Source organism: Heteronotia binoei, chromosome 21, assembly GCF_032191835.1.
Source record: "Heteronotia binoei isolate CCM8104 ecotype False Entrance Well chromosome 21, APGP_CSIRO_Hbin_v1, whole genome shotgun sequence".
NCBI classification, from domain to species: Eukaryota; Metazoa; Chordata; class Lepidosauria; order Squamata; family Gekkonidae; genus Heteronotia; species Heteronotia binoei.
Genome location: NC_083243.1, coordinates 149,558,105 through 149,572,039, shown reverse-complemented (window position 1 = coordinate 149,572,039; position 13,935 = coordinate 149,558,105). Strand labels below are relative to the sequence as shown.

The 13,935-nt window shown below is 43.3% G+C and overlaps 1 protein-coding gene across 18 annotated transcripts in view; it reads left to right on the top strand.

Annotated features, from left to right (window-relative positions):
* The window catches only part of SOX6 (SRY-box transcription factor 6), an 841,142-nt gene that overhangs the window by 553,553 nt on the left and 273,654 nt on the right, over nucleotides 1-13,935 (top strand). For all 18 annotated transcript variants that reach the window (XM_060261709.1, XM_060261715.1, XM_060261714.1 and 15 more), the window contains 2 exons: nucleotides 3,346-3,518; nucleotides 8,813-8,881. In XM_060261709.1, the coding sequence (XP_060117692.1) occupies nucleotides 3,346-3,518; nucleotides 8,813-8,881 (242 nt within the window). The remainder of the gene's footprint in view (nucleotides 1-3,345; nucleotides 3,519-8,812; nucleotides 8,882-13,935) is intronic.

Genomic DNA, 13,935 nt, shown 5'->3' with positions numbered 1-13,935 from the left:
CGGGACCATTAGAAGTCCCGGTATAGCCAGCGGGGAGCCGGCGGGGAAGGCGGCGAGTGAGGGAGGCAGCGTCCCTGCGCGTGCGCACGGCGGTGTGCGCACGCGCAGGGACGCTGGCTCCCTCACTCGCTGCCTTCCCCGCCCGCGTGCGGGGCCCGGCGGCGGTGGCGGAGGCCGGGGAGGCCGCGGAGAGGCCGCCGCTGGTCCCTGGAGGGCCTCCAGAGGCCCACGAAGGCTGCGGAGAGGCCGGCGCTGGTCCCTGGAGGCCCTCCAGAGACCAGCGGAGGCGGCGGAGAGGCCGGCGCTGGTCCCTGGAGGCCCTCCAGAGACCAGCGCCGGCCTCTCCGCCGCCTCCCCGATCTCCGCAGCCGCCGCCAGCCCCGCCAGCAGGTGCGGAGGCCGGGGAGGCCGCGGAGAGGCTGCCGCTGGTCCCTGGAGGGCCTCCAGAGGCCAGCGGAGGCCGCGGAGAGGCCGGCGCTGGTCCCTGGAGGGCCTCCAGAGGCCAGCGGAGGCCGCGGAGAGGCCGGCGCTGGTCCCTGGAGGGCCTCCAGAGGCCAGCGGAGGCCGCGGAGAGGCCGGCGCTGGTCCCTGGAGGGCCTCCAGAGACCAGCGGAGGCCGCGGAGAGGCCGGCGCTGGTCCCTGGAGGCCCTCCAGAGACCAGCGCCGGCCTCTCCGCTGCCTCCCCGGCCTCCGCAGCCGCCGCCAGCCCCACCAGCAGCACCAGCCGCCCGGAGGAGAGGCCGCCACCCGCCCTGGAACAAGGTAAGTAGGGGGGGCTGAAAGCGGGGGGGCGGCTGGCGGGGGGGGGGCGGCCGGCCTTCCTTCCTTCCTTCCCTCCCTCCTTCCTCCCTCCCTCCCTCCCTCCTTCCTTCCCTCCCTCCTTCCCTCCTTCCTTTCTTCCTTCCCGTCCCTGTGGCATTGGTCCCATCGTTGTGGGGCCCAGGGGGCCGGCGCAGCGGCACGCTGAAGCAGCCTGTCGGTCACTTCCGGGTTCCTGTCCTGCATCTCGACCTGTGTTATTAGCGACAGGCTGCTTCGGCATGCCGCTGCGCCGGCCCCCTGGGTCCCACAACGATGGGACCGATGCCACAGGGACGGGCTCGAAACACTCTATAACCCCTCAAAAGAACAGCAGTCTAGCTCGCTTCCCCCGAGCCCTGCCGCCATAAGCCTCAAGGGGGCTCATTTTGCGGCATCTCCCGGCGGGAGGGTGGCACCCGCACGGGACACATATCAAATGAAAGAGGGGGCGCAGGGCTATCAGAAACAGCCGGCGGAGGGAGTCGGGAGACCACCCCACTGTGGGATCCACACCCCGAAAGTGATGAAGGTGGCGCAGATAGAGCCAACAGAGCAAACAGGACAAAATAAATAGGCTGCATTATGCAGCACAGTCTCACTGGAATCTCACTGGAATCTGACTGGCTTCTCAGCGTGGAACCCATTCTCTCTAGTCTTCTCACTTTGAAAAAAGTAAAAAAAGAGTTTTATTTAACTTTATTTCCCCCTTTCCCTCTCTATAAATAATTTTGGTGTTTCCGGCGGTGATATTTGGGGGATTTTTGGGGACGTCACAGGAAGTGCTGTGAAGTCACTTCCTGTTTCCGGCAGTGGCATTTGGGGAAAATGATGTCATTTGGGGGAAATGATGTCACAGGAAGTGATGTCACTTCCTGCTTCCGGCAGGTGGCGCGGGGGGGGAAATGATGTCACAGGAAGTGATGTCACTTCCTGTTTCCAGCAGGTGGCACGGGGAAATGATGTCACAGGAAGTGATGTCACTTCCTTTTTCCGGCGGTGGCATGCCATCACCAGAAGTGACGTCACCAGAAGTGACGTCACTTCCTGTTTCCGGCGGCGCGCGTGCTTTGCGCGCGCACACCCCTACCTCCCCTCCCCAAAGGTGTCCCTGGCTGGCCTTCAGACATTATGGCCACCCTATTGGGGGGGGCACAGTGGGAGGGCTTCTAGTGTCCTGGCCCCACTGCTGGACCTCCTGATGGCACTTGGGTTTTTTTGGCCACTGTGTGAAACAGTGTTGGACTGGATGGGCCCTTGGCCTGATCCAACATGGCTTCTCTATGTTCTTATGTTCTTAAATGTACATTATTTTACTTTTGGCTTTTTAAATGTTGTTGTTTTGTGCCCCAAAGCCTTCATGTGTGTGTGACTGTGGTACAACTAGGGATATCTGGGAGGCCCTACTGTTTATTTATTTTGTTGAAAACAGCTCTAGTTTTCTGTGTTCCAACACCCCTTGTTGCTTCACAGTAACCACAGGGATTCAGAAATGGACACATAGGATCTGGGTAAGGAACTGGCATTGCTTTTCTCTGCTACAGCCCATGAATGTTTTTGATACATTCCATTTTCAAATCACAATTCCAAAGTTGGACTATTTTAGATTGTAGCTTGTAAGTAATACATATATTAAGGAATGTATGTAAAGAAAATCCATCAGCACACTGAGAATGCCCACTTGTGCAGAGTTTTCCACTAATATTAAATCTGTTTAAATGAATTCAAAGTAGGGTTGCCAGCTCTGGGTAGCAATTTGGGGGGTGGCGCCTGAGGAGGGTGGAGTTTAGGAGTAGAGGGAGCTCCTCAGGGATGTGATGCCATAGAGTCCACTCACTGAAGCTGCCATTTTCTCCAAGAAAATTACCTCTATAGTCTGGAGTCAGTCATAATTCTGAGGAAACTACTGGCCCTGCCTGGGAATTGGCAACCCTAATTTAAAGTAAGAATATTTTAATTACCTTTTTCCAGGCAGAGCTCCCTTTCAGTAGTTACAAGTTCACTTAACACATTCTTCCCCCTAATCAAGGCTCAACTTAGCTATGGTTTCTTAGTAACAAAAATGAGGCATATCTTGTTGCCTACTGAGTTCATGTGAAAACTGGAGATCTCTGAGAAATTAGCACCAATAATTAAGTTGTTTTCTTTAATAAGCAGGATTTTTGGGGGGCCGTCTTATATTTTGTTTGTTTAAAAATGTATAATGGAGGGGAAATTATGTTAATCTATTTGTGAATTTGGGAATCCATTAAGGAGTCATTACACTGGGATGGAAGAAGGATTTGATATTGCTGAGTACATAATTAATTACTCTTGTCAGAAGGGAAATAGAAATTGTCTCTTCTGTTTCACAGTTCGCTATATCCTGAAAGGTATGGAATGTTACTGCAAAATCCTTAGCAGGATAAGTTTGGTACATACTCGTTACAAAATACATATTCAGGCTGTTGTTTGTGGGGGTCATTTTTGTAAAATACCATCACTGTGGTATTTCTTTTCTTTGAGAAGACTAGTATCTACTCATTGTATCTTCCAATCCTATTTAGGTACACCTGAAAGCTTAGCAGAAAAAGAACGACAGCTCTCTACCATGATCACCCAGCTCATCAGTTTACGGGAGCAGCTTCTGGCTGCCCATGATGAGCAAAAAAAGCTGGCAGCATCACAAATTGAAAAGCAAAGACAGCAAATGGACCTTGCTCGCCAACAGCAAGAGCAAGTAAGTGACTAAATAAAACAACCCCCCCAAAGTCTTGTGAAAATGTTTATTTCTCACACAGTAGCTGGAAATTTCTAATAAGTTCTGTCCCTCACCCTGTGCTGATATTTATTTGTCATTGAGCTTGAGGAGGGGGCTTGGTACAGACATAAGACAAAACCATGGTTAGTTTGTGAAACCAGATTCAGCTCACAGAATACCACACAAATTCTGATGTGCCATGACAAATGCTGGTTTTATTGCCTTCGCTCCATAACCTGGGAGGGTATAACCAGAGAAAAAGTAGGGTTTATATTAGATGTTCACATTCAGATATTGCACAAAACCATAGTTATGGCTAGCCATGGTTAACAAACTGACTAGATCCTATCTTGGTTTGACAGACCCCATCTAATCAAAGTCATAGGAGTGGCCTGAGTTCAGACAATCACAATGACTATAGTTAGTTTTGTTAAATCGTGGTTTGCATGATATCTGAACTCAGCCAGATATTTTTTCCACTGTACATTATAGAGGTTTAACATAAAAGTGCTACTTATACCAGGAATTACCATTGGAAATATAAGAAGAAAATTCTGCAATCCCTTTAAAATGCTACTAAATTTATTTATATATTTTGATAACCCACTCTCCCTGAAACTGGTTCAGTATTAAATAATTTACAGTTTATAATAGCTCTTGAAAAGTACCTGCATTGCAGTTCAAAGTGAACAACGCTCTGTTTCAAAATTTCCAAGTCTCAAAATGCGCAGTTGTATGTTCATCAGCTGATGGGTTATATCCATAGATTCTGACATCTCTGACAAGTCATAAGACATTACTTCTACTAGTTTATAAGATATTAGCAACCTCTCAGTAAACTTTTTTGTCTATTTGCAAATCAGAGGAAAGTAAATAGAACAGTACCCCTTTATACCTTGCAGGGGCTAAAAGATAAACAACATTCTAGTTTGCCTAATGTAAAAAATTAATAACAAAAGATTCCGTTAGTTCCCTGGGCACTAAGTCCAAATTAATGTTCAGTTTTTCAGAATCTGATGTTATAACTAGAATTATCTTTTCATTCCAATGTGTTTTATAGGGTATATACAGCAATGTATGCTCTGTTGATTTTAATGAGTTGTGACGTCTGGTATTTTATGTGCTTGAATATTTGCCCACATGTAAGGAATATGGACTCGTCCCTAATGGAAAGTAACATAAAAGAATACTGTAAAAAATCAGAAGTTAGAATGTCATTTAGCCATCCAGAGATGACACAGTAATTAACTATTGACACTTGTGAATAAGCTAGCACAAATTAATCTTGACACATTTGCAGACGAGTGATATCTTACAGTGAACACTTTGTAATTATATTTCAAAATGAAAATTAAATGACACTTAAAACTAGGTTGTCATGCTCAATGAAGCGAGCATGTAGCTCAACCAATTGGCAAATAAAATTCAGAATTTGAGCCACATGGTGCTTCTGTACCATCTTTTGCGGTGTCAGGCCCTATACATTGAGACTGTGCTCTGGTAATTGCTCTGTGGTGTTTTGGATGCCTTTTTCGATCACAACACCATCAATATTAGATGCCATGGTAGTACTTCACTGGTTTCCATAAGGAAATGAATATTAATTTGCTTCTATATTGTACTTAGAACTGCAGTGAGCTGTGTGCTAGCAAATTGAACTTTAACAAAATCATTCCCCAAGCTATACAAAGCCTTAACCTGAGACCCAGCATGGTTTAATGGTTAGGAGTGGCAGACTCGAATCTGGAGAACTGGGTTTGATTTCCCACACCTCCATATGAAACCTGCTTGGTGACGTTGGGCCAGTCACAGCTCTCTCAGAACTCTCTCAGCCTGACCTCACAAGGTGCCTGTTATGGGGAGAGGAAGGGAAAGGTGATTGTAAGCTGCTTTGAAATGCCATAAGGTAGAGAAAAATGGGGTATAAAAACCAACTCCTCTCCTTAACACTTACATGGGATATGGGTAGGGTTGCCAAGTCCAATTCAAGAAATATCTGGGGACTTTGGGGGTGGAGCCAGGAGACTTTGGGGGTGGAGCCAGAAGACATTGGGGTGGAGCCAGGAGCAAGGGTGTGACAAGCATAATTGAACTTCAAGGGAGTTCTGGCCATCACATTGAAAGGGACTGCACATCTTTTTAAATGCCTTCCTTCCATAGGAAATAATGAAGGAGAGGGGCACCTTCTTTTGGGGTTCATAGAATTGGACCCCCTGGTCCAATCTTTTTGAAACTTGGGGGGTATTTTGGGGAGAGGCACTAGATGCTATACTGAAAATTTGGTGCCTCTATCTCAAAAAACAGCCCTCCCAGAGCCCCCGATACCCGCAGATCAATTCCCCATCATTCCCTATGGGAATCATTCATGGAGGTGCATGATGGTTGTGGGGGCGGGGCTTCCCCCGTTGGCCAGCTGGCTGGGGGAGGGGGGAAGCCTGTAAAACTGGGAGATCCCCCTCTGGGACCTGGGGATTGGGAAGCCTAGATATGGGTGCAAGCCACTTAGATGATTCCTGAACAGGGTCTTCATGTAGACATCATTTTGTATGGATGGATTTAGTCCCTCCATGGGTTGTATTTTATTTATTTTCAAAATTGCTCTTCCCCCAACCAAAATCAGTTGGTCCTTCAAATTAGCTTGCAACAGTAATACTTTGTGGTAAGCATAGGACACAGGCTTTAAAAGCACTGAAACAATCACATACCAAGATATTTCACAAAGTGTTGAAGCCACAGTGTTAACTGGAAAGAAGTTTTCCATTACAGTTTTAAAGGCAAGCAGAACCTTAAGCATGGCCTCCGCAGTGGTTCTTAATGTGGCAAGAATATATTCCCCAGAGGGTACTGTGATCTGGTTTACAAAATCTATTGGTAATCCCTGGGCCGAAGGAGGCCAAACTGAAAGTCACCAGAGAAAGGGCCTTCTCGATTGCAGCCCCCTACTGGTGAAACCAACTGCCAAAGGAAGCGCGGGCCTTGCGGAGCCTTGCCCAGTTCCACAAGGCCTGCAAAACCACTCTCTTCCAGCTGGCTTTTAATTAATATGGAACTTACATCATAGAAGGAGTAATGTCATCATTGAAAAACTGAAAAACTGATATATGTATAACATCAAGACCTAGCACCTAATGAATTTTGATTGTTTTAACTGTAAAATGAATAATTTATATAATGAATGACTTACAACGTGTATTGTTTTAAGTGTTTTAATGTTTTTATGCTGTGAGCCGCCCTGAGGCTGCTTTGGCGGGGAGGGCGGGATTTAAATCAAAATAAATAAATAAATAAATAAAATAAAGAGTCGTTCTGCAACTTCATAGCAGGGTGGAAGACTGCATATCAGAATGCCTGCCTGCCCCTCCCTCCCTCCATCCAGAGCTATCTCAGGAATATATTTTTTCTGATGTGCAGGGAGGTGCTATCCTAATAAGGAGAGCAATGTGGTTGTTAAGTATATTTCTTTTCTTTCCTATTTTTCTTCTGACAGCAGCATTGAAAATTCTATGGGCAAAGTAAGCAAGACCTTGTACCTATTGTTATATGCTTGTGGAACATATGGAATTCTTGAGCTACAGGTTCCTAGTATGCTGAGAGCTGGTGTTAATATATTCCTGATATGTAATCAAAACTACTGTATTTGGATATTTTCTTGTGCTATAGCTTAACTCCCCCCCCCAAAAAAACTTTTCCCTCCACTAGCCACGATTTTCATTGAAATTGTCTCATGAAATGATTGCTATAAAAGGAGGCATAGCTGAAACACTGTATATATTTAAGTCTGCTGTAAGGTACTTGTAAGTACATTAAGAGAGCAGACCTTAAAAAAAAATCTACTCAGAAATAACTTTCATGTTATTCAATGGAGATTATTCCCAGGCAGGATTTTTTTTAAGCAGGAACACACAGGAAAGCAGGTTTAGCATCAGGTAGGGCTGCAAAGTCCAATTCAAGAAATATCTGGGGACTTTGGGGGTGGAGCCAGGAGACATTGGGGCAGAGCCAGGAACAAGGGTGTGACAAGCATAATTGAACTCCAAGGGAGTTCTGGTCATCACATTTAAAGGGTCAGCACACCTTTTGAAATGTCTTCCTTCCATAGGAAATAATGAAGGATAGGGGCACTAGATACTATACTGAAAATTTGGTGCTTCTACCTCAAAAAACAGCTCCCCCAGAGCCCCCGAAATCTCCAGATCAATTCCCCATTATACCCTATGAGAATCGATCTCCACATAGGGAATAATGAAGTGCTCAGCAGATGTTTCCCTCCCGCCCCCACCCCCCATTTCTGGCGACTCTGAAGTGAGGGACTGGGCTCTCTACTCACAAGTTGCTTCCAACTTCTTCAAAGTAACACAGCCACACCATCCCAAGAGGAAGCCTTTCAATTGGAGTCTGAAGCCTCCGGAGGTGGAAAGTCACATGGTCCTCTGGGGGCAGGGCTTCCCCCCGCCGGCCAGCTGGCTGGGGGCGGAAGGCACCTGGGAAAGCAGAAGAACCCCCACTGGGACCTGGGGATTGGCAAGCCTAGCATCAGGGGTGTGTGGCCTAATATGCAAATGAGTTCCTGCTGGGAATATTTCTTTAGGATTGTAGTCTAAGTATCTTTGTTTAGTGAAAAGATATAAATTTCATCTATAAGGCTAAAATAACCTTTATTGTTAAAAATATTTATAAAATATAAAATATTTTTCTATTAAAATGTATAAAACATTGCACAATAAAGTACACATACAAGATAAACTCACCATAGCTGAGATGAACAGTAAGTAACTAGCAAGTCCAAGATAGTACTTTTTTAAACAGCTAAATTTTAATTAATTGCTGGAAAAAACAGAAAGGTCATGTAAGATCGGCTTCATTATGCAGCAGCCTCTATAATGTTGATACTGATAAAACCCTGTTTTCTCACCAATAGCTTCTCCCAAGAAAGAGTATTCTCAGAGGGTAAAAAGCCTCTCTTACTGATTAAAAAAATGGAGAAGCATATGTGGGTGTTCCTGCAAATATAAAGATGACAATTGTATCTTAATTTAAGAATTAAATACATGTATGTATAACCATCTGTTACACCTTTGTGTTTTAATTGCCTCTGTGGTTCTTAAAGATAGAATATTAAATGATTCTAACTCCTAGACAAATGAGGTTCAGTGTAACAAAGAAGAAAAGTCTTTGAAATTATCATGAGATACAAGTTAGAATTTGTTTTCATTCAATAATATTGAAGTTTCAACATCACTGTTTTAATCTAATGGAAAATTTATTTCTAATAGATTGCAAGACAACAGCAGCAACTTCTGCAACAGCAGCACAAAATAAATCTACTACAGCAGCAAATTCAGGTCAGTGTGTTTTATTGCTCTCTTTTGATTATTCTTGAACTCCATTTAGAGAAAGTGAAGCTTTAAAATAAAATTGCTTTTACTGTCTTAGCCTAGTAAAGCTTCAACTCAAGGAAGATTCTCTGCATTTTGTTTTAAATAATTGTGAAAAATAATTTTGTTGGAGACTGTATCTTGTTAATAAACAGGTTTTGTTTGAAAGGCCTATGCTAGTTTTAAATCTTCCCATTTAACTGTAAGATAAACAGGCATTTAAACTTCTGTGCTACAGAGGAAAAGCAGTGATTCAGTTGTTGTTTATGGATTGCTTTATTATAACCAAGAGAGACCTGGTTTTATATTGAGACAATTATTATGGAAAACATTTGTTGTTGCTTCCATGTAGGTACACTGCCATCAAATCTTTTCTAGAGAACTATCTTTAAAACAGATTACTGTTTATCTGCCAAAGACGTTTGTGTGTGTGTGTGTGTGTGTGTGTGTGTGTGTGTGTGAATTCAGTGAATCTGGGAGAACAGCATTCAACAAGATCCATAGTATACTCTTGAATATAAATGAAGATCCATTTGTGAAAAGTATGGTATTTTAATTGCTTTTGTTGTTGTTTTCTTTTTAATATACTTCACCTTGACTATGGCAATGTTATCATCACAGATCAAACAGTCAGTTTAAAAGGGGGAGCTATGAACATTCTGGAGACAAATTACAAAATCCTATATCAAACAATATCCTCAGGTTTTCATAACAATAAAGAGAAATAAAGGATATGTGACCTCATATCCATTCTCTTTACTCTCTAGCATGAATTATCCCCTTCTGTGTAACATAGTTCTCACCCAACCAAGGTTTGCTCTTAAATCTTGGCAAAACTCCCATCCCCGGTTAGCAAAGTTTCCAACATCCAGAGATCTGCTATTACAATTGATCTCCAGATCACCAAGATCTAGGGTTGCCAGTTCCTTCCTGGTCCCCAGAAGGGGACTTTGGGATGCATTTCTGGAGGGGGCAGGGTTGTCTCCAGTATGATGGCATCACACAGAACTGACATCATCGCATTGGGGACCAGTGAATTCACTTCTTGGAGTTCAGGCACGCTCCCTTCTTCTTGCCAAAAGCATTTAAAGGATCCCTTTAAATGCTTTTGGCAGGAAGCAGGGGGAGCACACCACTTGGAGTGCAGGCATGTGCAGCCCTCACTCTTGTCAAAAGCATATAAAGGGTCTCTTTGGCAAGAAATAGGAGCTGCATGCACCTGCACTCCAAGCCGCAAATTTACTGCTCAAAGTTCAGGTGCGCACAGCCCCTGCCCCATTTTGAAAAAAAGCATTTAAAGGGACACTTTAAATGCTTATGGCAAGAAGCAGGGGATTGCACACCTGAACTCCTAGAGGTGAATTCACTACTTCACCTTGACTATAGCAAGGTGGCTATAGTGGCTGCTGTTGGGGCTAGGGCTTGGGGGCAGAGTTCGGTGGTGGGCAGGAGCCTGCAAAATCAGGGGATTCCCCCACCCCCACCTGGGGAACTGGCATTCCTACCAAGATCAGTTCCCCTGAAAAAGATGGCTACTTTGGAGGGAGGATTCTATGGCATTATACCCTGCTGATATCCTTCCTCTCCCTAAACCCTGCACTCCCTAGGCTTCACCCCCCCAAATATCTAGGTATTTCCCAACCCAGAGCTTGCAAACGTACTAGTTAGTATTAACTACAATAAATGTAAATCTCATGCAGCGTTTGAATCTATATAAGACTAGTGGAAGGACTTGGTACTGGATAAGAGAAGAATGGAAGACATGTGATCCTGTAGACTGTTCCTGGTTTTTTAACCAGAGATGTCCAAAATTAATTCTGCTCTGTCTTCTCTGTGTATATGTACAAAGGCAGTTGCTGGATCAGGGTCAAATACTGTATTAAAAAGGGAGACAAAATAGGATTTGTGGCTCGATATCAAGTCAATTTGCTGTTCAGGATCAAACCATCATCCTGTTTGTATCCCAAAGGTCTTTGTTACTGTTATGGAAAACAGAAGATGTAGTGGCTAATGTTCACTCTAAGCTGAGTTAGTGTGCTAGTCACAGTTTTTTAGCCTCCAGCTCACACATTTTTGTCTTAGCTCAGGAAAAATGATTTATGCAGCAAAGTGATTTAAGCAGTAGCCCACAACTTGAATGCCACTAGCTCACAAAGCAGAATTTTTGCTTGCAAGACTCCACAGCATAGAGGGAGTATTAGTAGCGACTACTACTTGGGTGTAGGATTCAATTATCTGTCTCCAGATTTTTCACAACATGATGGTAGGTGCTCTGTGAGAGATAACATTTCCCCCCTTCCTTCCTGATGGTCACTGGTATGTGGCTCCTATTTTAAAGAGCACTGGAAATGTAGAGAAAATTTAGAGAAAAGGACGTATCCTATTTTAACTGTTAGTTTTGAATTTGTAGGGTATTTTTGATAAGTAATTTCTCGTTGCCTCCTTGGACTCTAAAATGTAAGACTGTTCTCTAACAGAGATAATAACTTTTAGAATTCTTGGTTACATTATGCTTTCTGTGTGCTGTCGTGCCTCAGCTTTGCTCCCATAGGTTGTGTTTTCCCCACTTCTGACATTCAAATAGGTAGGCATTCAAGTGAGATTCTTTTACCCCTTTAATAATTATGTAATTATGTCTAAAGTTATTTTACAAAGGTGTGTAAGGTGAAGAATTTTCTATCCTGTGCAGTCTGTTCAGCTCTACAGTCTTATTATTCTGTGTTTGATCAGTATTTCTCTTGGGATGATGCCATTTCAGAGGGCTATGAGATGTTTGATCAGTCACCAATGTAAAAATTTAGAGAAAAGGACTTATCCTATTTTAACTGTTAGTTTTGAATTTGTAGGGTATTTTTAATAAGTGATTTCTCCTTGCCTCCTTGGACTCTAAAATGTAAGAGTGTTCTCTAACATAGAGATATATGGCAGTTTTTTCAGAAAGGTTTTGGGAGTCTAGAAAAAATTACATGGTGAAATAAAGGTGCCAATAATTTGCCTGGTTGTTATTACTGAGTGCCAGCTTCAAGATTCTTTCTGCTCATCAGTAAGACCAAGAACAATTTGTTCGCATTGGCCGTAGGTTATACAGAGATCACACTGGAAGTGGTTTAGGTTCCTTCTCTTTGCTACTCATTCATAAAACTAGTCGATTCCTTGCTTATTGCCTTCTATTCTGTTCTTCAAGCAAAGGTTAACAGGCATGTCACTGAGATCAAGTGGCAGTTCCTCTTCCTAGAAACAGCTAAATTGCTTCCAATCCATCTTGTTCTATACACATCTTTCCCACTGAGTTATGGAGCTTAGCCGCTGCAGAACATTTTGTCACTTCATGCCAATCCAGTTGTTTAAGAGCCTGTTTAGTGTGAGAGACTAGTGGATTGCTTCTCTCTCTTGTGTGCATTGAGAAAGCTCATTAAAATATCTCAGGCAGGTTAAGTCTTTCTCCTTCATAGCATGTTTGCCAGGATTCTGGTGAGCTTTTCATTCTGTCCTGGAGCATCTTGCAAGGAATTGTTTTGGCTGCTGTTGGAGCTGCTGGGCCAGTGCCACATCAGACTCGCAAACGAGTCTCAGAGAGGCAGAATGGTTAGCATTATTGAAGACATTTCCAGCTTTAGCTTGTTTATTTTAATTAATTACCTGCCCTATCCAAGAGGTTTGGGGTGGGTAATGTTTAGGCATCTTGCCACATTCAGTTGTGTTTTGTTTGTGCTTGAACAACTTCTTCATTCTTTAACATCATCAATGCAATAATATGCAAGGAAATTCATTTTCTGTAAAGAAGCAGGAAGCAGAAAATGTAAAAAAGATACCAAAAATAACCAGTGGTTGACTTCCTGAAGCACCCCATGAATTAAGAAGTGAAGAGGAAGGAGAAAAATTAAAGAAATTTCAACACAGGATGGGGCACTCTTATACCCCACTGAAAGCAAAATTATCTGCAACACTTATTGTGGCAGGATACAAAAAGCATATAGTGACCAGGATATTATTTCAAAAACAGATATAAAACAGAGGCATGCACTTTGACAGATATTACTTACCTCAAAGCTGATTCAAATGTCTGTTAGGGACATATGGGAAAGTCCTACATCTCAGAATGTAGAAGATGGTGTGATATAAGGAACCAAGTAGAAAATTGCATTATAACTTGAAAGCACATATAAGGAATAAACAATTAGGATACCTTTAAAGATACTATAGCTGTAATCAAAAGAGCAACTTTAGGCATGCTCAAAGTAGGGTTGCAGGTACCCCTTCCCCTGCCCAGCCACCAACAGGGGTTGGGAGGGTAGGGTGGCCAGATCCAGGTTAGGGGGATGGAGCCTGAGGAGGACAGGGACCTCAGTGGCATACAATGCCATACAGTCCATCCTCCAAAGAATCCATTTTCTCCAGGTGAACTGATCTCTATAGTCTAGAGATGAGGTGCAATTCCTGGGAATCACCAGGTCCCTCCTGGAGGCTGGCATCCCTCATGCATACCCAGTCTGATATTTGAATTATTATTGTATCTGACAGAATCCCATGCCAAAGAGTCTTAGAAAGTCTCATTCTAAAGAATTCTGTCATATAGAACTGGGGGAGAAAATTCTGAAGTTCCTTTGGGCATTTTTTAAAAAATCCAGGCCAATAATGTACTGTTTTAAACGAACAGGGCTCTGGATTCAAGCTACACAACTTTTTTCCACCTTCACATTACAGTTTCCAGGGCTGAATAAACAGGGATTGCAGTTTGTATTATTGCAGTGAATTTTAAAAAAGCAACCATTATTGCACCAGTAATGATAGCTAACTTGAAAAATGGCACCTCTGCATGCCTTGATCATGAACTTAACCCACTATAAACATGTGGCCCCTACCTTGCAGAGATCAGCCTAGTATTCTATGACATCTAATATTGCTGAACAATGTCACCTAATATTTAGCAATTTATATTTATTGCATTGATTCACTTATATTTATTTTTACCTCTGTCATTAGGACTCAAGGCAGAGAATTATACTTATTCAATCAGTTAG